This window comes from Ornithorhynchus anatinus, chromosome 4, assembly GCF_004115215.2.
Source record: "Ornithorhynchus anatinus isolate Pmale09 chromosome 4, mOrnAna1.pri.v4, whole genome shotgun sequence".
NCBI classification, from domain to species: domain Eukaryota; kingdom Metazoa; phylum Chordata; class Mammalia; order Monotremata; family Ornithorhynchidae; genus Ornithorhynchus; species Ornithorhynchus anatinus.
In genome coordinates this window covers 106,473,190-106,500,075 of record NC_041731.1, presented here as the reverse complement: position 1 = coordinate 106,500,075, position 26,886 = coordinate 106,473,190, and the positions used below count along the sequence as shown (strand labels likewise).

Sequence of the window (26,886 nt, the reverse complement as noted above, 5' to 3'; positions counted from 1 at the left end):
CTTTTACTAAAAAGCTCCAAAAACGAGAAAAGACATGCAGGGCTTACCTTAAGGTATCTCTCCTGTGCTGTCTCCCTGCTTTTTCCCTGCTTCAGCTACGTGCCATGCTTTATCATCTTGCTGCATGATCCAGTGTATTTCAGTCTTTGATAAATGTGTATTGTACGCCATATCAACTATAAAAATGTTGACTTTGCACAGGTATATTATCCTCACAATCAGCATATAATGAGCTTTTCCAATTTTTTGCCGCTTTCGTACTTATTCAAAAGTACAAGAATAGTAATGGAAATCCTCTGAATTGGAAAGTATTAGCACAGTCATTTTATTCTTTATTGGTATCCTTGTTTTACCTACATCACCCCCCCCTGAAAAATCCAACAAAAAACCCAATATATCATATGTTCTTGATGATATATCATATCAAAGACTGGGCAGTCATAATTATACATGCATGAAAAGTTACTGCTTTCTTAATTCCAGTAGTGTACTCTTAAAATAAGTGGTCATTATCTTGAAACATTTAAGAGTCACTACAAGAACCAGGTGAGCTGCAAATAAAATATGAATATTCTAATAATTATATTTAGAACTAAGTACTAAATGATGGGATTGGCCAGGCTTGGTGGAACAAAAGCCTGTAACAAATCTGGCCCTTGTGATTTTTGGACTGTTCTTTCAATTCCTGTTTCTTTTCTAGGCCCCCCTACATAGGAAATCTCTGAATATGTTACAGCTGTCACTTTGACTACCATGAAGTAGTAAATGAATGATAAAAACATATTAAATGAGATTTTCCAATTTGGGCATTGATATTTTGTAATTCAACTCTTGGGGGGCAGATTCATACTAATCCAAAAGTTGAAGGACCAGCCAGCATATTAAAGTCACATCAATTTCATAGTCACCTGCTTGGTAGTTTATTGAAATCAAGTGTGACCTTATCCATATAATACTTGGCTTAATCTAAAAAAAAATAAATCAGCTGGTAATATAAGAGTAGACTGTTTTGAACATGTTTTTTTTTAAGTGGTGGGATGGTCTGTTTAGTAAATGTACTGAATGTTCCTTTTTAGCTGTTAATAAGGGGTATAGAAATTCTGATGAAATGGAATATTTCATGCTTTGGTTTGCAGTTCACCTTTAAGGTTAAAAGTTAATCTATATAATGTAGTAATTGATATGTTGCTCAGAATGCATGTTTCATTGAGAAAAAAGTAGCACCCCTCCCCAGGCCCCCGGGCTAGAAAAATACCTCAGGAACATTATACACTCATTATTTCTATTTCACTGTAGAAATACATATACTGATGTTGTATGGTAATAAATAATTGGAGCTTCAAATCAATAAAAGCATGTCATCGATACCTTAAACAGATACAAAGGAGACTCTAGAGTGACCACAATTTTTTGATCAGTGTCATTTTCAGTAGGACTCAAATGAGCTTCACTGCTCTGATAAGACTAATAAAACTCCTTGAATTACAAATCAAAAGCTGACTTACACTATGCAAATGAAGCAGATTCCCACTTTGTGACAGAGGATTCATTTGTACCACAGATTAGAGGCTCCAATCTATATTTCTTGGTGACTAATGAATCTAGCCTCAGCAGACCAATTTCTGTTCCAGTCTAGTTAATGGCTGCAGCAGTATCAATGTGAGCATTTTGACTACTCTATCTCCCATTAAGAGGGAAAAAAAAGCCTTTAATGCCACTTCGAAGTATCTTCCACCTTCCAGGCAGGTCGTCGTGGTGGCTCACAAGGCAGACAGAAAGAGGATATTAAGATGGATTAGGTTAATTAATCTTGATCTGACAATAGTCTCAACCAACTTTTCCCCATTCATTTATGAACATATACTTTATGTAGTATTCTTGACCCAATTTTTTGTTAATACAAAGGTTTTATTTCCATGTTCAGTGCCTTAAACTGATCAAAAAAACTATATTTGTGTATAATGAAACATTATGTCTAGGTAAATGGGACATGGTAAACATGGTGATTCAGCAATGCATGGCATATTCAATGCACAGCTATGTTATGAATTAATGTAAGAGCCTGCCTTCAATTGATTAACTGATTAATGTGATTGGGGTGATTTGGTAAAGAGAATTTAATGATCCCTTTGAATTTGTTTCTTTTACTGTTTTTTTATATGCCATTTAGTGAACCTCTGTATATGATGCCTGAGCTGTCATAATTTCAAATTACATATAACTCTCTGAATCATTTTGATACCTTTCTCACAGTCCTTCTCTATTTCTCCTTTCTTACCCTGATCCTGGAGAATTTCAGTATCCATGTCGATGTTTCATACGATTCTGCTTTCACTCACTCCTCAACTCGTCTGACCTCCTGCTGAATCCCACCCCTCGCATGATGATCCCATCATCTTTACCTACTGTACAATCTTTACCCATACCAACTCTGAAATCCCTGTATCCAACCATTGCTCCCTCCTACCATTCCTCCTCAAAGTCCTTCAGTGTGTTGTCTGTACCCTTGTACTGCTTCCGTTTCCTCGCCTTGATTTAGTCCATTCTGGCTTCTTCCCCATTCACTCCATGGAAACATGCTCTCAGAGGTCACCAATGATCTCCTTTTTGCCAAATCCAATGTTCTCTAATAATAATGTTGGTATTTGTTAAGCACTTACTATGTGCAGAGCACTGTTCTAAGTGCTGAGATAGACACAGGGGAATCAGTTTGTCCCACATGAGGCTCACAGTCTTAATCCCCATTTTGCAGATGAGGTAACTGAGGCACAGAGAAGTTAAGTGACTTGCCCACAGTCACACAGCTGACAAGTGGCAGAGCTGGGATTCGAATTCACGACTTCTGACTCCAAAGCCCGGGCTCTTTCCACTGAGCCCCACTTCTTCTTTACTCCTTCCTAACTCCCCTTGGCCTCCCAGTTGCCTTCAACACTGTGGATTACCCCTTCTCCTGGAAAATTACCCAACCTAGACTTCACTACCACTGCCCTCTCCTGTTTCTCCTCTCATCTCTGTGGTCCTTTATTTTCATTCAAAGGCTCCTTCTCTGCTTCCCACTCCCTAACTGTGGGAATCCCTCAGGTCTCAGTTTTGGGTCACCCTTCTATTCTCCACCTACACCCATTCATTCTCTCCTATGGCTTCTACTACCATCTCTGTGCAGATGATTTCCAAATCTATACCTCCTCCCCTGATATCTCTCATTCACTATGGTCTTATATTTTCTCCTGCCATCAGGACATCTCTATTTGGATGTTCTGTCAAAACTTCAAACTCTTCCCAGTCAACCTCAGTCTTCAGTCCTCAGCATTTTCCAACTACTGTAGACAGCACTCACCAATCAATCAATCAATTAATCAGTTAATGGTATTTACTGAGCACATTCCCTGCCCACAACAACACTGTTCTTCTTGTGTCACAAGTTCAGAACTATGGCATTATTCTCAACTCATCTCATTCAACCCACCTATTCCATCTGTCACCAAATCCAATAGTTTCAACCCTCACAACATCACTAAAATTCACCCTTTAATCTCCATCAGAACCATTTCTGTGCTGATCAAAGCACTCGTCCTGTCACACTGGGTCAACTGCATAAACCTCCTTGCTGACCTCCCTGTCTCCTGTTTCTACCCACTCCAGTCCATACTTCACTCTGCTGCCCTGATAATATCTGACAGAGTTCCATTCTCCCACCTTCAAAGCCTTATTGAAGTGACATCTCCTCCAAGAGGCCTTCCCCAACTAAGTCCTCATTTTCTCTACTCTCTCCCTTCTGCATGACCCTTGAACTTTGATTTGTACTTGTCCATACTTTATTTAAATGTTTGTCACCCCCTCTAGACTATAAGCTCATTGCAGGCAGGGAACATGTCTAGCAACTCTTTTATATGCTACTCTCCCAGGGTCTTAGTAGTGCTCTGCAGACAGTAAGCACTCAATAAATGTGATTGATTGATTGATTGGTGTATGTAGGAACTTAGTATTCTGTTGTGAAATTTTCTCCCTCTAGTGACCGGGACTTCTCTGAATATCTTGTTTGTTGTATTGATTTCCTTTAGGTGATCATTGGGCAGGAATTGGAGTTAGCAATCAGTGTCAGTATTTGTCAAGCAGGGAGCGAATCAGACTAGAGGGTTTGGATAGCAAAAAACAAATCTTGCACCTAATTTATAAATTTGGAGATGATGTTGTTTCACTCATTTTATAATTATTTATTATGTATAATCATTATCTAGATTATCTGAATATGTCCATATATATTTTTCAGAGCAGTATACTTTCCATTATGTTTCAATCATTTGGGACAGCATAATTTGTGCCCACACCCCACAACCTTGCCTTTTCTTGGCAAAGTCGCTGATCCCGGTTGCTGTATTTTTCTGCACTTTAGTGACCCAACCTTAACAGAGAGTATTCATAGAATAACTAATAAGAGTAATAATGTCATTTTGTGAAGTGTCTACTATGCTAGGCACTGTACTAAGTGCTGGGATAGGTATAGGCAAATCGGGTTGGACACAGACCCTGTCCCATGTGGGGCTGAGAGTCTTAATTCCCATTTTACAAATAAGGTAACTGAGGCACAGAGAAGTAAAGTGACTTGCCCAAAGTCACACAGCAGACAAGTGGTGAATATCCTTGCTCCTCAGTCCCAGTAATGGGGATTAGCCTCCTTTCATTAAACCTCGTTTGAAATGGATTTGGATCCATTCTATGTCAAAGTTTTCTGTGTTCTTTGTATCATCTTGATAGTTAAATTCCAACTGTCACTAGACAGTGATAGAAACTCCCCTTTTTGGCTAAAGCAATCAGACCTAATGATAATTTTCTGATAAATGCAGGCAATTGTTGACACAGTGGATAACCTGCTGAGGCCTGAAGCTCTAGAATCTTGGAGAGACATGAATTCTTCAGAACAAGCTCACGCTGCAACGATGCTACTTGATACTTTGGAAGAAGGAGCTTTTGTTTTGGCGGACAATCTTTTAGAACCAACAAGAGTATCAATGCCCACGGAAAATATTGGTGAGTCTGTGTTAAAAAAACAGATCATAAATGAGAGATATACATAACTAAGAATGATGACTTTCATGTGCCTCACTTTTGTTCTTATTCCTTAGCAGGAGATATTTTTATCGATTTAAGCCTTTCTCTGGAGAGGAAAGCAAAGTAAGAAGGTGGAAGCCCCTCCTTTTCATTAATAAAATAAATCTTTTGTAGGTTAATTGCACGAAGTTAAAACATTAATAAATCAATGTTCCAAATTAGTATGGAAACTTGAAAAATAATTAGCAGAACCTATGCACTGAAAAACTTAAATTCTAGGTTATGGGTTTGCTAAAGTAATTGTGATGCTACTATAGAACTGTGGAAAATGTTTTTCCTTTACATATAATCTGTACTTAATGAATTTAAATTACATTTTAGAATGCGTTCTACCACTTTAATATTTTAGGCATACAGAACACAGGCCAAATATTTATATTAAGCACAACTGCTCTCAGGTGAAAATGTGCTCAATGAACTACATCTCCCTTAATGTGAAATGTCGATGCCCCATAGATTGCAAAATAGCTTCACATATTTAAAGCATAATTTAGAATTTGAATGCTAGCCCTGAAATAAGAGTTCAGTGGGGAATATGTAAGCAATCGGTAGTTTCATTATGGCAAAAACTTGTCTGAAGTTGTGCCGTCGTATAATTTTAGCATATTCATAGAAGCCTGTGAGGTATTCATTAATTTCATTCATTCAGTCGTATTTATTGAGTACTTACTGTGTGCAGAGCACTGTACTAAGCCCTTGCGAAAATACAGTAAAGTTGTTAGACACTATCCCCACATGCCACTTAGTTTTCTACTTCGCAAGTGTTTAGTACAATACATCGCTTGAGTTGCCACTCAATAAATGCTATTACTATTACTACAAGGAACATAGAGGATAACTCTGGGTGCTGAAGTTATGTTTAACTGTCATGTGTGGGTCACAGCATCTCAAATAATTTATCTTTTCTCACTCACCTCTCAAGTTGAGCTCTGCTGCGACCAGTCAAAAGCAAAATAGGTGTTAGTTTAGGCTGGGTTGTCACACTGCTGAATGCTGCTTCATCTAACTTCATCTAACTGCCAGTCTAACTAGGTTGGTCCCCTAATTTCAGGCCTAAGTCTTGGCTTTTATGTGGTCTGCCAACATCCATCGAGACTATGGGTCATGTGATGACAGTCTTTCGTCATCTCTCACATACTCTGCAGATATATATATATTTATATATGTGTGTGTGAATATATATGTATGTATATATATTTGACATTCAAAATTACTGATGAAATTAGAATTCAATAATGATGGCTTGAGCAGTTGGAATTTTCTTCTGAAAGAGCAACATTCTGTCTTCATCTTGGTGGAAAAAGGAAAAGAATGTACTCTCTAAGTGAGATTAATTACAGTAAACATTCATTTACCAAACCATGCTAATAGTACAACATACACATCGGAGGTGAAACAGGAGTGGACTATAATTATAAGCTTTCCCTCAAATTAAATAGCTTTTTAAAATGCTTGAGATAAACTTGTCTGATTGATCAAATAGTCTTATTCTAAAATAGTTTGAAGTTACTCAAGTTCTTGTGTATCATTTTTTTCATTGTCTGATAGATACATTTGTCTTGGCTTATGATTAGAAAATGAATAATGGAGTAAAATAGGATACATATAGGAAGGAATAAATACCAAGTTAAACTCAGAGGCAGAATCAGTTTTTTTGTATGTTGGTAGTCCTATCCAAGTAGTTTTACAGATCAAAGAGAAACCAATTTTGCTTGGTTATCTTATAATATAATAGTTCGGCATTACATGGATTATGCTTTTAAAACTTCAGCAACTGAGAGCTCCATTGAAATCTGTCTGCTAAAGTCTCATTAACATAAGGATCAGAAAATCAAATTGTGTAAATTCCCCCAATGTCACTAGTATAATTTTGGGTTTTCCATGGAACATTAAAAAAAAAAGATATAGAATTCATCTGTATTTGCATCTATCTTTATTCTTAATGATTCATTTATACATACTATGTATGGTATTTCTCATTAACTGACACCAGTAAAAGCAGTGTGGCTCAGTGGAAAGAACCCGGGCTTGGGAGTCAGAGTTCATGGGTTCGAATCCTGGCTCTGCCACTTGTCAGCTGTGTGACTGTAGGCAAGTCATTTCACTTCTCTGTGCCTCAGTTACCTCATCTGTGAAATGGGGGTTAAGACCGTGAGCCTCATGTGGGACAACCTGATTACCTAGTATCTACCCCAGCACTCAGAACAGTGCTCTGCACATAGTAAGCGCTTAACAAATACCAACATTATTATTATTAAAACCTATGAAAAATAACAAAACATAAAAATTAATTTTAAAAAGGTGTTACCAGGGTCACAATATCTTTAATTTTTCTCAAACTAATAAGCTGTTTAAAATGGTTGGGTTTCAGTGGTTTTCAGTGGAAAGCAGGAGCATGTTTCAGAAAATTATCACCTGCCACTTTGTAATGTAACTTAAAAAACACATTTTCTTCATTTTACTTTCCTCCTTCGGCTCAACCAGTTCTGGAAGTTGCTGTACTCAGTACCGAAGGCCAGGTGCAAGACTTGAAATTTCCTCAGAGTAGTAAAGGAGGCAATTCGATTCAGCTTTCGGCAAACACTGTCAAACAGAACAGCAGGAATGGTAAGACCGTATGTAATAATCATGGCTTTTTTAAATTTGTCAAGTCTGGATCTAACAACTTTATCACATAATTCTTAGATTTCTGATTATAGTAAATCACCCCTAAAAAAAGACAAGAGGAATGCAAAATTAACATTATTCAAAAATAGGTTTTAGAGAAAACCTGTGGAAACTCTTAACTGTCTGCATGTCACTGATGTATTTATTTTTTCCAGTTTCTACAAACTCATGCAATTTTCTCCCTCCTTTATTTCAGGCCTTGCGAAGTTGGTATTCATTATATACAAGAGTTTGGGACAATTCCTTAGTACAGAGAATGCAACCATAAAGCTAGCGGGTGACTTTGTTGGCCGTAATAGTACCATTGCAGTGAATTCCCACGTAATTTCAGCCTCAATCAACAAGGAGTCCAGCCGTGTATACCTGACTGATCCTGTACTTTTTACCCTGGAACATATCGATGTGAGTTATTCTAATGAATTAGTAAGAAGGTCATAAAACCAGCAAGATAAAAGAGCAGAGCTGAAAAAAGCACCTCTCCATTTGAATTTTAAATGTTGGACTAGGTCAGAGACACAAGTTTATTTAAGTCTATGAACATAAAATTAAATGAGCCTGGTTCAGTGATTATTAGAACTTAAGTGTATTCTTAATGAAAGCTAATTCAGTAATCAACATGAAAATGTAAATGACTCTAATTTGTTTCTGAGTGAAAATTAACTCTTACCTTAGCAGCAGGATAGCAGAATATTAACTGTTTAATGTGTCAAGTTTAAATATCTGTAGAATTGTTGGACCCCGTTCTTCAATTCTAGACTTAGGCAATATTTAAATTGACATTTATAAAAAGCAAAGAAGTATGATTCATCAGCATTGCTGATTTCCATGTTTACTACCAATCTGAGTGTTGGAATTAAGTTGATAGTTAATTGACTGCACTGTGTTACAGGTTTGTCTGCACTGTGTTGGATTTTCATGTTTCACAGCATTAAGAACAAGCCTCCAGGAGCCAAGTAGATTTTCAGAACTGGCGTAGAGAAATAAATATATATGAAGTTATTGCTCTTTTGTACATTCTTCTACCTATTTCCTCTAAGACAAGCCTTGAAGATCTGACTGAATGATTCAGACCACTGCTTATATGTCCTTTTGAACTGACCAAAACTGAGCAAGAGAAAATGGATTTTTAAAACACTTGGTAGAGAAATTATTTAGAATAAATTCATAGCTTAAATTTTATCAGAAAGGAAAAATGACTCTAATCAGTATGTAAAATCATAAGATGGAAATTGTAATTGTAGAAAATGAGTCTTCAGTAATTTAGAGTACACTTTACAGTGTTTCGGACTATAAAGTCCTTTTAAGCTAGATATCTGCCTTGTACAATGTAGTCCACAATTTTGCTGATGAAAAACTTTATAGTCCGAAACCTGCCAAGTTTAATCTAAATTACCTTTTACCCATATTAAACAATTACTATTGCCATCTTAGAGTATAAAATCCTAATTTTATCTTGTCATTGTATTTCCCAGCCTGACAATTATTTCAATGCAAACTGCTCCTTCTGGAACTACTCTGAGAGGACCATGATGGGATATTGGTCTACTCAAGGCTGCAAACTGGTTGACACTAATAAAACTCATACAACGTGTGCTTGCAGCCACCTAACCAACTTTGCAATTCTCATGGCCCACAGGGAAATTGCAGTAAGTATTTACATAGGTAATTAGCAGTGGAAAAACCCTGAGAGATTCAATACAGCTTATATAATAGCTCCTCCATCCATGGATGCTTATTGTAACCTCAAAGAAATGTCTGAGCTTCTTGCTGTGTCTACATTTAAAAATGCTTTTTAATAGCCTCAACTTGAATATATCAATATTTTTCTCTCTCTCTCTCTCTCTCCAAAGGAGCTTTCACTCAACGGTAAATAACCCATATTGTCTTCTTGCATTTCAGGGGGAAGAAAGGGTGTGAGAATATTCAACATTATGTTTCTATTTAGAAAGTCCAGTAATATTCTTTGAATTTCTGAACACTCTGCCACTTGTTAATTGCATATTAGACTAAGTAGAATGCCTGGGAAGCACCAGAGCATAAAAAATTGGAATGGTTTCTAGCTTGTGTTTTGCATTCCTGCTAGTGACTATGTAGGGAAAGGCCTCAGACATTAAAAGACTGAGAGTGAAGCAACCAGACCTGCTGAGTTGTTAGAGAAGCAGCGTAGCTCAGTGGAAAGAGCCCGGGCTTGGGAGTCAGAGATCATGGGTTCGCATCCCGGCTCAGCCGCTTGTCAGCTGTGTGACTTTGGGCAAGTCACTTAACTTCTCTGTGCCTCAGTTACCTCATCTGTAAAATGGGGATGAAGACTGTGAGCCCCATGTGGGACAACCTGATCACCTTGTATCCTCTCCAGTGCTTAGAACAGTGCTTTGCACATACTAAGCGCTTAACAAATGCCGTCATTATTATTTATTATTTTTACACTGTATTGGTAGGATAGAAAGTTGCAGAATTGAAGTCAGGGGGCAAGTCCACCATGTTTTTTTCAAAATCAAAGTAACCCCGGATTAAGAAGTGCTCTCTAAATTGTAATGATATGGAACAAAAAAATAATTTTACAGATCAACCAAGATATTTTTAAAAAGTATGGAACACAGGCACCATTTTTATAGTATTAATTTCATAAGTAAAATTAAATATGACTTCCCAGTAATATTTATACATATATCTTCAGATATGTATATATATGGATAGATATATCTATATATATCTATCTATATATCCTTACAGTCTTACCTGTCCAGCCCTGCCCCCCCCCACACAACACACACACTCACCTACTCACACACATCCACACTCGTCAACTCAAACTGCTTTTAGAATACCTTGGATATCTGGAATGAGACACACACATTTCCCCAGTAACTAAACTAGATACTCACCATTAGTTTCGCTGCTGGTGAAATTTGCACCTTTTTTTTATGATATTTGTTAAGCACCTACTATATGTCAAAGCAAAAGGATAGGTACAAGGTAATTAAGGTGGAGAGTGTCCCTGTCCCACATGGGGCCCCAGTCTAAGTAGGAGGGAAAACAAAAGAACTGAGGCACAGGGAATTTAAGTGACTTGCCCAAGGTCACACAGCTAGCAATTGGCAGAGCCGGTATTAGAACCTAGGTTTTCTAACCTTGCGCTAGACCTTGGTGCAGGATCTGAATGATTATAAATCCATTTTATCAGTGCTGTGACTTGCAGAAAAGCTTTTGTACTTCAAAGGTTGACTAATTGGTTCAATAATAATAATAGTGGTATATGTTAAGCGCTTACTTTGTGTCCCTCGAGGGGCTCACAGTCGTAGTCCCCATTTTACAGATGAGGTAATGGGCATAGAGAAATTAAATGGCTTGCACGGCAGACGTGGAATTAAAACTCACATCCTCTGACTCCCAAGCCCGTGCTCCGTACACTAAGCCATGCTGCTTCTCATTTAGAAATAGAAATAGAAATTTGGCACAATGCCTCTCTGTCATGCTGAAATTTCTCAGAATGTGATTTTAAGGCATCATTCTCATTATTAAAACAGATAATAATAATAATCATTTTTGTTAAGCACTTACTCTGCAAACACTGTACTATTTCATTCATTCATTCATTCAATAGTATTTATTGAGCACTTACTATGTGCAGAGCACTGTACTAAGCGCTTGGAATGAACAAGTCGGCAACAAATAGAGACAGTCCCTGCCGTTTGACGGGCTTACAGTCTAATCAGGGAAACTAAACACTGAAGTAGGTACGTACCAGATAATCAGGTCCTACATGGGGCTTGTAGTCTAAGAATAGGTATTGAATCCCCATTTTGCAGGTGACAGAACTGAGGCCTAGAGAACTTTAGTGACTTGCGCAAGGTCAACAGCAGGTATATAGTGGAGCTGGACTTAGAACCCATGTCCTCTGTTTCGCAAGCCTGTGCTCTTTCCTATAGGCCATGCTCCTTCCCTGATAGGAGGGAAAGAGGAAGAGAAGCACCTCATTCTGGTTCTGAAGCCGTGGAGTAAATGAAAAACTCCCTGAAAAACTGGAGCATGAGTGAAACCTTTATCTAGTTCATCTTTTAATTCACAATCCCTCATTAAAGTTTAAATGCCTGCAGACAAGTTAATTGAGATTATTCATTCATTCAATAGTATTTATTGAGTGCTTACTATGTGCAGAGCACTGTACTAAGCGCTTGGAATGTACAAATCGGTAACAGATACAGTCCTTGCCCTTTGATGAGTTTACAGTCTAATCGGGGGAGACAGACAGACAAGAACAAGATTAAAGTTTATTTTCTCGGGTTATTCATGTCTACTAATGATAGAAGGAAAAAGTCTCATGGAGAATGCCGGCACTGACTAATTTTATTCAGCAGTGTGGGACAAACTCGCCCATTAGTAAATTCTCTATGGTCAGGGAACGTTTCTACTAATTCTATTGTTTGTAATCTCCCAAGCACATATTACAGTGCTCTGCACATAGTACGCACTCAATAAATACAGTTGATTGATGGATTGATTTATAGTGATGGTTTGGCTTCAGGCAGACATGGCATTTAAATTATATTATTTTATTCTTTTCATCCCCTGTGATGTGTGCTTGCAATGTATGAAACCCCAGGTCAAATACTGGTCAAAATTCCTGGTCACCACTCACAAGAGCTTGTAATATAAAGCAATGATGAAAGTCTTTCAGAGGAAACTCTATATGAACTACATATGAGGGTGTTTTAATAATGTAAAAATAAATGAGAAAAATATCCAACCATTCATAACTGGTTCAATGTCTGACTCACGACTCCAGACTAGGGCACCAGTTGACAAATGGCCACAACCTTCACAACTTTCTAAAGTTTTTATGGGGAATGTCTGCCAGCCTCCATTCCTGTATGAGGCAGTGTGTCTCTCTGTGGTCGTAGGAGCAGAAGAGAGAAAGAAAATAACCCTACCATCAGGCACCTTGGATGATGGCAGATAATTGCTGCCTTAAGAGTTCTGGACCCAGTAATAATAATAGTAATAATGGGAATAATTGTATTTTGTTAAAAGCTTACTGTGTGCCAGGCACTGTACTAACCGCTGGGATGGATACAAGCAATTCAGGTTGGACACCGTCCCCGTCCCACACGGGGCTCACAGTCTTAATCCACATTTTACAGATGTGGTAACTGAGGCACAGAGAAATGAAGTGAATTGCCCAAGGCCACACAGCATACAAATGGCAGGTGCAGGATGAGAACCCATGACCTTCTGTCTCCCAGGCCCATGCTCTATCCACTCCACCATGCTGCTGGAACTCTGCCCATGCTCTGTTTCTGCAAGTGGCTAGCTGTGCTTACCTTTTATTAAGGGCCCAAGCCCCTTATATGGGTACTGTCCCCGCTAATTGAGCTTTCTCTGCAAACCCTGGAGTCTCTAGGGTATCAGGGCTCTAAGAGCCTATTGTGCAAAATTCCCTCCATCCTCTCCTGTGCAGGTCTCCAGTGTATGAGAATTTCCGCAGCCGACAGAACTGCTAAATGGCAATTTTGTTGGCTACAAGCTTCCCCATTGACCTCATAGCCAGCCTACTCTGGGGTCTGATTTAATTTTATTTTTAATGGTATTTCTTAAGTACTTACTATGTGCTAGGCACTACGTTCCAGGCACTGAACCAAGCGCTAGGGTAGGTACAAGATAATCAGGTTGGACACTTTCCCTATCCCACATGGGGCTCACAGTCTTAATTAATCTTCACCTCACTGAGGTAACTGAGGCACAGAGAACTTAGGTGACTTAAGAATAGGTTAATATTAAGGTATTCTCTCCAGATTTAGAACACAAAATTCATTTTCCAAATGAAAATGATCTCCCAAAAATACTTTTGGCCCATCCAGGCATAGCAAGTGTGGGAAAGGAATGTGCCTTTTTTCTGTTTATTTTACTCTCCCAAGCACTTAGTACAGTGCTCTGCACAGTCAACACTCAACAAATATAATTGACTGTTCAAAATAGTGCTCCGGGTTGTCGTGAAAGCCCAGGACCATGTTCTGGATAAACGTAAATCTTTTCCACACAGTAATTTTCAGGTGACCTAATTCCTGTAAGAATAGTAAAATATCTTTTCTATGTGTTAACGCCTGCCTTTTTATGCCTCCATAAATCTGGTTCTTCAGATAGCCTAGGTCTAGATTGATAACTTAGTAGGCTGAATTTGTTCTTTTGGGTCCCCTATATAAAAACCATGCCATAACTTTTCCCTCTGAAAGTGATCTTCCCTTTGAATACAGATGTAGGTTCTTAACGTGTCTCCTTTTTTTTTTTTTTTTCCAGTATAAAGATGGAGTACATGAATTACTTCTCACTGTCATCACCTGGGTGGGAATTGTCATTTCCTTAGTTGGCTTGGCCATCTGCATCTTCACCTTCTGCTTCTTCCGTGGACTACAGAGCGATCGCAACACTATTCACAAAAATCTCTGTATCAATCTATTCATTGCAGAGTTCATTTTCCTAATAGGCATCGATAAGACAGAATATACAGTAAGCCTTTCTGTGACTAATATTTCCTCTTTTATGAACTGACTGCAATGAAGTTGAATGTAAACTTGAAGCTGTCATCAGGTGAATGACCAGGGATGCCAAACTGACATGCAGGGATGGAATGGAGCTTAGTGAAAATTAAGACACACATATTCATATCTAATGTCTTCATATATTTGAAAATGCTACTTTGTGGTTTATATTTCTCAGAGTTTTATTTGCCCTTTGAAAAAATCTAACTTTCTAAGGTTCATTCATTCTATTGAGCACTTACTATGTGCAGAGCACTGTACTAAATTCTTGGAATGTACAATTCAGCAACAGCTAGAGACAATCCCTGCCCAATAACGGGCTCACAGTCTTACCTAAGGAAAGTAATTTAAATATTCTAGGTCATACAAAATCTGAAATTAAATGAATGGGGACATCAGAACATTTTAGGGGTCGTAGAATTTTAACCACATACTTAAATAGAAGAGCTCAAATCGTAGACAAGTTTTCATGGTAGATTTTCTACGGCTATCATATTGCTTTCATTTTGAATAACCGGTTCCATTAGATGGTAATAATAGTTTTGCCATACTATTGCTTCTTTGTATTGTCAATCCTTTTTGCAACTTTTTGAACATGTTATTCTTGAATACGTGTTATTCATTTGTGCCATGAAAATAGATTGGTAGTGTGATGGAACTGGAGAGTTTGACCCGATACACTGATTTTTTTTTTTTCAGAAAATTCAATTTAGATTGAATATTGAGTGCTTTTAGCTGACATGTCACCATTTCTAATTGTTTGCTATTTCATATTCTCTTTTTTCCTCTTTGCAGATCGCATGCCCAATATTTGCGGGCCTCCTACATTTTTTCTTTCTTGCGTCTTTTGCCTGGATGTGTCTAGAAGGGGTGCAGCTCTACCTAATGCTAGTCGAAGTATTTGAAAGTGAATATTCTAGGAAGAAGTATTACTACGTTGCAGGTTACCTCTTTCCTGCGACTGTTGTTGGTGTCTCTGCAGCTATTGACTATAAGAGCTATGGAACAGAGAAAGCGTGAGTAATTGCAAGTGACCTGAGTGTGTTTAAAGCAAATAATTTTTTTAAAGCCTGTTAGCTGTCACTGAGGGCCCCTAGCAGACTAAAATAGCATTTGAAAGCTTTATCGGTAAGAGAATGGCAATGCTGTACACAAATTACAATCAAGTCTTTTGTAATTTTCTGGGTTCAGAGGATTTGTGCTCTGGAGAGGCAGATTCTAAATTATGGTCTTTCTTTTAACACAAAAGATTGACCTGAAACAAATTGAAAAAGTAAATAACTTTTGGCCTTAGATGGATATTAAGGAAAAAAAATTCTTCTTAACTTAAAATCTGACAGGTTTAACCACCCAGTTTTAAGTGAATGCTTCAGTGGAGCTCTTTGTTCAGCTAGCCCTCTGGCTACCTCACATTTCAAATTATGGTAACACGTCATTCCATCCCATATGCTTTGCTTTGAAAATGTTTTGCTGGGCTGCTTGAACAAGATTAAAATTAGACAATGACATTTATTTATAAAAACAGACATTTATAGACAGTGACAGGAGGTGGACTTAGACATGTTTCTAAGGATTTCAAATTGCTGGAGGCATGAATTTGCCTCCCAATACTGTTTATTTTGTCCTTTGATAGGATTAGTTACAGCATGGAAAGATGCTGCGGTCTACAAGAAACTCCCTGATTTGCAGATGATGAAAGATAAATACAAAATATTCAGCAGGGTGCCACCGTACATGAAAAATAAACCACTAAAATGAAATCTCTCCTAATAAATTTATGAATTATTTACTCAAATAGTTCAACCTCCATTCCCAGTTGAGGTATTTTATGCATATTATAAATATGCTATATTATAAATATTGCTATTTTGTAGCAAAACATGACGTATTCATTCAGTCGTGTGTATTGAGCACTTATGGTGTACAGAGTACTGTACTCAGCACTTTGGAGAGCCCAGTACAGCAGAATCAGCAGACACGTTCCCCACCCATAACAGATAAGTACTTTATCTAAGCTAAAGACAGAGGAAAATTTTTGAAGATTAATATATGGTATGAAATAATGAACCAATTTCTGATGGGTGAGATACATCTTTACCTAAATAAAACCAGAAGCCCTAAATGGGGGAATTTTATTTTCTAGTTGTCAGAAAATTTGTTTTAGCTTAATGACTTCTAACCTGACTTGGAAATCCCTTCCTCCCCAAATTTGTCAGACCACACAGCTCTCCACATAAAGTACCACCTAAAATCTTACCTCCTCCAACAAGACTTCCCTGATTAGTTCCCAATTCTCTAAATCATACAATCCCACCAGAAATCTGCAGCAGATTATGCATTTATTTATAGAGGTGGGTATTTATACTCATTTCAAGCATGGGTATGTATATCAGAACATTGCGTATTCAATTATCTGTTGATAAATATTTTTATCCCTTTCTCTAATTAATAATAATAATAATGGTGGTATTTGTTAAGCGCTTACTATGTGCCGAGCACTGTTTTAAGCGCTGGGGTAGACATAGGGGAATCAGGTTGTCCCACGTGGGGCTCACAGTCTTAATCCCCATTTTACAGATGAGGGAACTGAGCCACAGATAAGTTAAGTGACTTGCCCACAGTCACACAACCGACAAGTGGCAGAGCTGGGATTCGAACTCATGAGCCCTGACTCCAAAGCCCGTGCTCTTTCCACTGAGCCACACGATTGCAGAGGGTAGTAGGGGAGGGAAGGGGTGGGGAAGTGCTTCTTGTGGGCAGGTAATGTGACATCCAATTTGTACTTTTGAAGCAGCTGGTACAGTACCTAGTGGTACTCAGTAAATGCTATTATTAATAATAATAATGATGGCATTTTTGTTAAGCGTTTACTATGTACAAAGCACTGTTCTAAGTGCTGGGGTGAGATACAAGGTGATCGGTTGTTCCACGTGGGGCTCACAGTCTTAATTCTCATTTTACCAATGAGGTAACTGAGGCACAGAGAAGTTAAGTGACTTGTCCAAAGTAACACAGCTGACACGTGGCAGAGCCGGGATTAGAACCCATGATCTCTGACCCTCAGGCCCATGCTCTTTCCATTGAGCCATGCTGCTTGCTGCTGCTCATTACTCATTATTTATTGCTTATTACTACTATTGCCATTATTAGATCATTTGGACAGATATGTAAGTAGGGTATTAAATCACAATTTAGATGAAAAAACTGAGTCATTTTAAGGTTCACACTCATTTTCTATTCCTTCTCAAAGGCTTATCCTGAAACTGTTTGCATATGTAGGTTTTTACATTTTCACTGTCACGAAACTATTTAACTTTCACTCCCTTTTTTCTCATTATAGTTGCTGGCTTCATGTAGATAATTATTTTATCTGGAGTTTCATTGGGCCGGTTACCTTCATTATTCTGGTAAGATCACTGTTTTTATAATTTTCCCTGTTTTTAGAGTAGTACTCTAATTTAAGAATATAGTTCAAGTTGAATTATCATCTTAGCATTCTCATAGTGTGGAAAGCGGACCCTGAATTTGTAAGGTTCCATCAGAGAGGACTCTTATACTTCAGATTAGATGAACCAAATTTTTATCATTACTATTATTATTATTAATAAAATAGTAATAGTTATATAATAGTAAGTGTGTCATTCACTGTGTCCCAGGCACTGTACTAAATGCTTGGCTAGGTTCCACTGATCATGGGTAGCTACTATACATTTTAAGTAATTATGCCAAATTAAGATAATCAAACTTCAGGTGCTGTTTCAGTGCAATATCACAGTTCTTATTCTATTAACTACTCTATTATTGACATCTTAGTCAAGTGTCTTAATACTGTAATCCTGAACTGGAATTTGGAAATAAATAAATGGAGACTTTTAGATCAGTATTGATCATATTGAGTTAACTGGAGTAACTCAAATGCATAGAGTATACAATGCACCTTTAAAAAGAATTGTCCCTTGAGTTTTGTAGGAAGATATTCACCGGTCCATTGAAAACTTTGTTATTTCTAATAATGTTCTAGTTAAAGTTAATCTGAGGCAACAGTTATAAAGTATATGTTCTATATGCTATGTAGTTTTTGTGAATTCTGACTTCAGTCTTTCCCTCCCAGTGTTTCTGTGTACATTTTTAGGGCCCACATACGAGATATCTTTTTTTTAATTGGTTCATTTTGTCTTTTAAAATAAAAATTTATTTATGGAAAACCCTGGGTATAATGTGTGTACAATTTATACTTCACCTGAAACAAAGACAGTGTAAGTTAAAAGTCATACTTTAAAACAGTATTATAGTATTATAGAATTACAGTATTAATGATTTTATGACAGGTTAATTGTTCAAGCACTTCCCTAGATTCTTGTAGCTAATTCATATTACTGTAAATTTGAAAAAGAACCACTTTTAAACTCAACTTTGAAATTTAAATGTATTACTAGAATATTATTTAGCTAAAATATCAACATGCATGCCATAATACACTGCTGGAAATTACAACGTACATTTCATCCAACAAATGTCTCACCCCAAAATTAACCAAGTTGTATTATTACAATTCTTTTTATCTACACTTGTATTGTTGTCTTTGGCAATTCCTAATAATGTTGGTATTTGTTAAGCGCTTACTATGTGCAGAGCACTGTTCTAAGCACTAGGGTAGATATAGGGTAATCAGGTTGTCCCACGTGAGGCTCATAGTTAATCCCCATTTTACAGATGAGGTAACAGGCACAGAGAAGTTAAGTGACTTGCCCACAGTCACACAGCTGACAAGTGGCAGAGCCGGGAGTCGAACCCATGACCTCTGACTCCGAAGCCCAGGCTCTTGCCACTGAGCCACACTGCTTCCCTGAGCCACTCCTATTCGGAGATTCCAATTAAGAGTAATTCCAAATTGTTTTTAGAACATTTGAATTGAGTAGTAGCATTTGCAAGAAAAATTGAGGTGGGGGAAAGCAATCTCTATGAATTGATTAGCTTTATAATTTGACATTAAAATGTAGAATATGGAATCGGGGGTTATTTTTTAAATAGATTCATCAAAAGCCACTGTAGGAATTAATCCAGAATTCAATTAAGATATACTTGTTAAAGAACTTGTGACAAACTAACATATGCATAGAGAAATTTTAAAGATTTCCTATGGTGGTGTTTTTTTCACCTCTGTTAGACTTTATCTTGTATCCTTATTCTAGAATAAGTACTTTCTTTACCATACTTTTTAAAAATTGTACTGAACTTAGCAAAGGTCTTGACCGTAGCCAGGGACATCTATATTCCCTCATAACCAGGTCAGGGTGAAGAAAAAGGTGAAGAACATTTAATCATATTGACTATGTTCAGTCAGAGTCCACTATTATTTATCGTCCATGCCATTATATTCCTCCAGCAAATCATTTAGGCTGAATAATGAAAGGCCTTTGGGAGCAATATTCCCAACCTAAAAAAAAAAAGAAACAGCAGCTAGCAATCATAATATAGTTCCTGGGAGCAATCCTTCTCCTACAATTGCTTTGCTCTTTAATCAGAGGAAGAGGGGAGGAAGGCATAAGAAGGCAGGAAGTAGAGAGAGAGAAATGGACAGAGAGAGTGAAGAGTAGATCATAACTTATGTGCATCAAATGATAAGTGCTTATTTAAAGAGTAGTATCTTTATTATTTCATTTATCTATTATTGTATTTATCTATCAGTAACTTAATATTTTAAGTTCCTGTACTATACGTTTTACTACCTCTCAATCAAATGTTATATATTCAATTTTGTAATTAATTGGTTCTCTCCCTCTACACTGAGCTCATTATGGGCAGGAAATGTTTCTGATGTTATATTTTACTCTCCCAAGCTTTTGTACAGTGCTTTGCACAAAGTAAGTGCTTAATAAATTCAATTAATAACAATAATATTGGTAACCAATATTTACTCTCAACTTGCTTTGGGGAAGACCAGTTCCACCCAGGCACTTCAGTTTTCTGTAGTATTGTGGTTCCATGCCTTAATTCCTGAATTCCATGCCTTCCCCAGACATCGTTAACATGCACCCAGTCTTTTCTTCCCACACCTCTTGGCATTTTATCCAGAGAGACATGCATTTTCAGAAGAACATCACTAATTACAGTGTTCTGTCCAACACTTATAGGAGAACTGAGAATATATAGTATATTCTATACACAGTTTGAGAAAACCTGGAAAACTGAAGAAAATGAAGGTTCTAAAGAAGACTAAACTTCCTACTTTTGCCTTTCTATAGGAAACCTATGCCTATGGGCACAAGGGTTATTATATCTATGAGAAAAGAACATGGAAGTAATGAGCAGTGGGAAACCATTAGTATGCCTGAAATGGTTTAATGAAAGCTTGGATCATGACACGTCAGGAGCTGTTCTTATCATTTGGACAGCTCCATCTGCATCTTTAATAATTAATTCAGTTCAGTAAGAGTTCAGCCGGCGCTCTCATTTAGAAGTCTTCTTCACAGAACACCTCTCTGACTGCCAATCCCAGAGAGAAATAGGCTTCTGCATGGCTAGCAGCAAAGATCTGGAGATACAAGTGGAGTTTTCGGGCTGCATTTGCCAGGTAGCAAAAGCCCCAGGGAGGACAAAAAGGGTCAGAACATGTGCAGTTCAGCTAGGTTACTTCAGAGTGGTGTTTCTGTTCTTCTGCCTTATCATATCCATGTCAGCACTGCAGGCTGTGTGGAATGAATTTTAAGCTGTTAAACTCACACAGACGTGATCCAATTGAACAGATTGATGGCTTTAAGACAAATGGTGTGTTTCTGTAATCTGTGTCCGGTAAGGTCTACAACTTTTGCCTTCTTCAAAATTTGTACAACTCCTATATACCATAACACAGATGTGGAGTGGTTAGAGTGAATCAGATGTTTCTCTCCAACGGCACCTTCCCTTCGAAGGTACGAAACAAACAGAAACTCCTTATCATCCGCTTTAGGGCACTCAGTCAGCTCTCTCATCCCTACCAGGTCCCAATTCGCACACTTTGTAGAAGCAGCATGGCTTAGTGGAAAGAACACAGGCTTGGAGTCAGAGGTTGTGGGTTCTAATTCCGGCTCTGCCATTTGTCAGCTGTGTGACTTCGGGCAAATCGCTTCACTTCTCTCTGCCTCAGTTTCCTCATCTGTAAAATGGGATTGAGACTGTGAGCCCCACGTGGGACACCCTGATTACCTTGTATCTATCCCAGTGCTTAGAACAGTGCTTGACACATAATAAGCACTTAACAAATACCATAATTATTATTGCTATTATCTAATGCCAGTCTACTCTATCCAGCCACTGATCCCTCGCCTACATTCTCTCTTTAGCCTAGAACTCCCTCCCCCTTTATATTTGACAGTCTACCACTTTCCCTACCTTCAAAACACTCCTAAAATCACTCACATTCCCTCCTAGAGACCTTCCTTAACTAAGCCCTCATTTTCCCTCCCCACCCTCCCCTCTGCATCATCTTGTATGACCTTTAAGCACTTTGATATTCACCCTGGCCCCACAGCACTTAGGTAAATATCTATATATTCTACTATTTATTAAACCTACCTGGAATCTAATGCCTCCGGCCTCCGCTAGACAGTAAGCTCCCTGTAGTCAGGGATCATGTCTTCCAATGCTGTTGTATTGTACTTTACCAAGTGCTTGGTAAAATGCTCTGCAGACAGTAAATGCTTAATAAATGCCATTGATTAATTGATTCCTACAGTCCAGGAAGACAGTGATCTTAGGAAACCATGGATGAAAACTGTCAGGAACTTGGGGGAGACTGGCAAACCTCCATGACAATTGTCTGGCCTAGTGGCTCTAGGTAGTCCCTGTTGGGGACTGTTACTCCTCCTTTTTCATCTTTGATGGGTCTATTTGTCTAGAAAGATTTGGTGAAGATGGTCATTTTCTAATTCCATTAGCAATGGAGCTTGGTTTTTGCAGTTTGCTTTTTAAGGACCAAATGAAAATTTGACTTCAAAAAATTATAAATACAATTGAAGGGCAGCTATTTTCAGTAAAGTAAGACCCTGTATCTTCTGAATCTCATTAGATTGCTTGCAGTACAATTAGGTATCTTTGTGTATAAGGATATATGGGAGGTATGTATGTGTGTATTTGCATATTTATTTGGCATATGCAAGACTGTTGTGTCCATGTATAGCTTCCATAGTTCATGCATTTTAGATATGAGGCATAAATTGTCTATCCGTAATTTTAATATATGTTTGGAAAAGTATAGAATAATGCATATTTAAAAGCAGATTGAAAATGCACTTTCAAATACAGAAAATATTCAAGAACTTCTCCCCCTAGTATAGTGTGTTTTATAAAAGGGCAGTGGTTCTTGTATAAAAATATAAAAAAATTTGCACTCCAAGAGTCTTTCAAACCAAGTCTAGTTTTGTAATATTCCTTATTATATGCAAGTGAGCAGTGTGAGTCTCTTCATATAAAAGCAGAAGAATCATGCCATTAGTTGGCATATGTTTTCAGGCAATTATTTGAGATTTTGTATGCGACTATTTTCCACCATTTTTTTTTCTTAAAACTTGGTTTACAAAAGGACATCTATTTTACCTCTTTGAGAGACTCCTTGGTGGGTAAGATGAAAAGAAAAATGTGATGTCTTGACATTTTCTTTTAGGCATTTGCCTACCCAAACAGCACTAGTTGCTTTAAAACTCATTCAAGTAACTCTTGAGCACATTTTACAAGAGATTCCTAATGTTTTAATGTTTTTTCAATCAATCAATCATTTATTGAGTGCTTACTGTTTGCAGGGCACACAGTGGCACTAAGCGTTTGGGAGAGTACAAAAAAACACTATAACAGAAACATTTCCTGCCCACAATGAGCTTGAGTAACATGCATTATGATAAACCAGTGAAAAAGAAATAATGCAAAATATGCTTTGTGTTTTGTTAAGGCTTTTGATTTTTATGCTTTTTGCAAAAAGTTAAAACAAAAGGTCAGTCATTGATTTTCAAAAATTACTTTCATTTTTGGTTAAGTGCATTTTGTGTAATAATGAAAAGACTCCAAGTTTTTAGCTACAGAACAGCACATTCTTAAAGGATCTGAACATTTTTTCATGTCTGTACAAGAGTAGGATGAAAAGATGCATCTTCCCCAAAGGTTACTTCTCTTGTAACGAACATCGGGGTTTTTTTTGTACTGAGAGAATCACTTTATGATGCTTACAGACTATATAAAGAAGCTAGTGTCTTTGAATATTTTTTCAATGGGAGATCTGGTGTTCTTTCGTTGCTGATGTTTCAAATTATATCGCATTTCACAGTAACGTAGAGAACAAGTATCATATGCTCTGTTGTCATAGTTACTTTAAGTCTTGAAACTACAGTACTTTGCCATGTTTAAGACAATTCTTTAAGGCTAATTCCACTGGAATAAAAGGGATGCTTTTAGGTCTTGTTCACATAATCCTAATAAGCCTGATTCTGCCTCCTTTGTAAAGGGAGAGAAATTGTCTTAAATCCATAAAGGCATACCTTTATGGTTTTAAGCATGTGACCTGCATAGTGCCAGGTTTAGAAGGGGTCATGCACTGCTAGTGACAGTACCATCCATCCATATCCCATTGCACCATGTGAGAAAGATACCCCCTAGAAGGTGCATTGCATACAATAGTAATTATCTGTTTACATTATCTATGGTAGATGCAAACTTCACATGCTAGTTACATTAGGGAATGGGACTTCTGGAAATGATTTTAAAATACACATACACTTTGGGGACTGTTAAGTGTTTAACGTTTTGAAATTCCGATTAAACTGTGAAATATTGCAACAGTACATGCTTCAGTACGTCTAAGATAAGAAGGTTGAGTTCAGTTAATAGAGAGTTTCATCATAGCTCTATGATTCAGGGATCAGATTTTCAAAAATAGAGGCACTATCAAAGACATATTAAGGTTGGCAACTCAAATATTTTCCTACAGAATATAGTTTTGGTATTTGTTCAGCACTTACTATGTGCCAAGCACAGCTCTAAGCCCTGGGGTAGATACAAGGTAATCAGGTTGCCCCACATAGGGCTCACAGACTTAATCCCCATTTTCCAGATGAGGTAACTGAGGCACAGAGAAGTGAAGTGACTTGCCCAAAGTTACACAGCTGATAAGTGGCAGGGCTGGGATTAGAACCCATGACCTCTGACTCCCAAGTCCAGGCTCTTTCCCCTAAGCTACGTTGCTTCTCCTTATATTTGTCAAAATATGCCACAACAAGTACTAGAAACTGGGAAATGGAATAAGGTTTTTCTATTAGAAAAGCAGCATGGCATAATGGATAGAGATGGGCCTGGGAGTCAGGAGGTCATGGGTTCTAATCCCAGCTCCAGGTCTGCTTGAGACCTTGGGGAAGTCACTTCACTTCTCTATGCCTCAGTTCCCTCATCTGTAAAATAGGGATTGAGACTGTGAGCCCGACGAGGGATAGCGACCGTGTACAATCCAATTGGCTTGTTTCCACCCCGGCACATAGTAAAGTGCCTGGCACATAGTAAGCTCTCAACAAAATACCACAGTTATCATTATTATTATTGGACTGAGCAACGTCTATCATCTGGAAAAGCAAAAGATGCAACAGATAAAGCCCAGAACAGTCAGTAAACCAGTGATACTTATTGAGTGCTTAATGTTTGCAATCACTGTACTAAGTGCTAGAGGAGAACAGTAGAGTAAGTGTTCCTGATGAGATCCCTGACCTCAAAAAGCTTACAAGCAATCCTCAAACTATATGCAGTAATTACATACCAATTACTCTTGTACCAATTACATAATGTGGCATCATCAGGTGTACTCGTAGATTTATTTCTTGAAGAAACTAAAAGTCAAAGAAACTTTGCATCTGTGAAAAAGGTTAATGCTTATTTTCAAATCAGCCAATCAGTGGTATTTATTGAACACTAACAGTATATAGTGCTAAGAATGACGACTGTCCTCAGGGAAGACAGAAGTTTAAATAAGTAACAATAATTATGCTATTTGTTAAGTGCTTAGTTATATTCCAAGAACTGGAGAAGATACGTGATAATGTATCATGTCAGACAGAGTCCCTGTACCCCAGTCTAAGAAGGATGCATTGGACCCCCATTTTACAAATGAAAAGAACTGAGGTACAGACAAGTTGTCTTGCCCAGAGTCACACAGCAGGCATTTGACAGAGCTGGGATTAGAACTCAAGTCCTCTGACTCCCCAGTCCTGTGCTCTTTCCACTAAGCCATGATGCTTCAGGTAAAGAAAGCACCCCAGTATAAGAATATATACATGAGTGCTGATTGTTGTGGGTACAGGGGTGACTTGAGTGTTTAGAGTGTGAGACTTAGCCAATGGGTGAGGCTGTATGGTGAAAATAATGTGGAGAGATGGGAGTTTAAGGAAAGTGTCCTGGTGAGAAATGAATTTCATAAGATTTGGAAGCTGGGGAGAGCGGTCGTGTTTAGGGCCAGGTAGTTCCAGGCACGAGGGGTGGTGTGAGCAAGGGGTCAGTGGAGCTGACAGTGAAGAAGTGTATGTTGGTACCAGTTTTACTCCTCTCTTCAACTTCCACCATAGTTTATCTTCCTCCACTAATGTCGAGTTACCACCCTCACTCCTATTACTCACCTGCTTGGCCAGTAGTTATATAAATACTGGAACTGACCAAAATGATGCAATGTGTAAAAACAGTTAAAAATACCAAATGTGAGGGTTGTAGTGGGAGAGGGAGAATATGTAGGAGTGAAGAAGCTGATTGAGTGCCTAGAATCTAATGGTGAGGAGTTTCTGCTGGATGTGGAGATGGATGAGTAGCCATTGGAGGTGCTTAAGAAATGGGGAGATCTGTGCAAAATAATAGTTGAGAATAATGATCCTTAGCACCATCATAATAAGGATGATGATCATGATAATAAAAGTTGGTATTATCTAGGCTTAAACTCAGTTGGAGATGGAAAATGTTGCCTGGAAGCTGAATGCCACCATTGGCAAATGCCTGTAAGTTCCCTGATTGATAATTGACAGGGCAGAAATCAGTTGAGTAGTTACAAAAGGACAATCCAGTGGGAGTCTGCACTCAATTCTCCAGTATGCTCAGTTGTCCAATAATGTGGGAGTTGCTTTCTGGATGAACCCTCCACCAAGGAAAACTCTCATTATCAAAGTTGCATATTGACGGATGCCATTGCACAGCCACACAATCTTTCTTCCAATATTGCATCACGTTCTATCCAGATATTCTTACGTCATCAGGAGAATTTCTCCCCATTCCCTAATAGCATTCTATCCAACACGCCCAGTGAAAACAGGAACTGGGGAAAAACTGGGGAAGGAGGGTGGCCTAGTGGAAAGAGCATGGTCTTGGGAATCAGAAGACCTGGGTTCTAATCCCAACTCCACCCCATCAATCAATCGATTGTATTATTAATGGTGAAATATGGCTCGAAGGCTCTCTGCAAAGAGAAGGAGGTGGGAAGTCACTGAACATCTCTGTCCTTCAGTTTCCTCATCTGTAAAATGGGGATTAAGACTGAGCGCCTCATGTGGGACAACCTGATTACCCTGTATCTACCCCAGCG

General features: G+C 38.0%; 1 protein-coding gene across 43 annotated transcripts in view; it reads left to right on the top strand.

The window, feature by feature from the left end:
• The window catches only part of ADGRL2 (adhesion G protein-coupled receptor L2), a 701,088-nt gene that overhangs the window by 653,314 nt on the left and 20,888 nt on the right, over positions 1 to 26,886 (top strand). For 30 of the 43 annotated variants that reach the window (XM_039911908.1, XM_039911906.1, XM_039911895.1 and 27 more), the window contains 8 exons: positions 15 to 53; positions 4,845 to 5,028; positions 7,594 to 7,716; positions 7,973 to 8,178; positions 9,249 to 9,422; positions 14,071 to 14,280; positions 15,108 to 15,328; positions 17,653 to 17,719. In XM_039911908.1, the coding sequence (XP_039767842.1) occupies positions 15 to 53; positions 4,845 to 5,028; positions 7,594 to 7,716; positions 7,973 to 8,178; positions 9,249 to 9,422; positions 14,071 to 14,280; positions 15,108 to 15,328; positions 17,653 to 17,719 (1,224 nt within the window). The remainder of the gene's footprint in view (positions 1 to 14; positions 54 to 4,844; positions 5,029 to 7,593; positions 7,717 to 7,972; positions 8,179 to 9,248; positions 9,423 to 14,070; positions 14,281 to 15,107; positions 15,329 to 17,652; positions 17,720 to 26,886) is intronic. The other 13 variants (XM_039911911.1, XM_039911898.1, XM_039911897.1 and 10 more) reach the window with 1 other exon arrangement.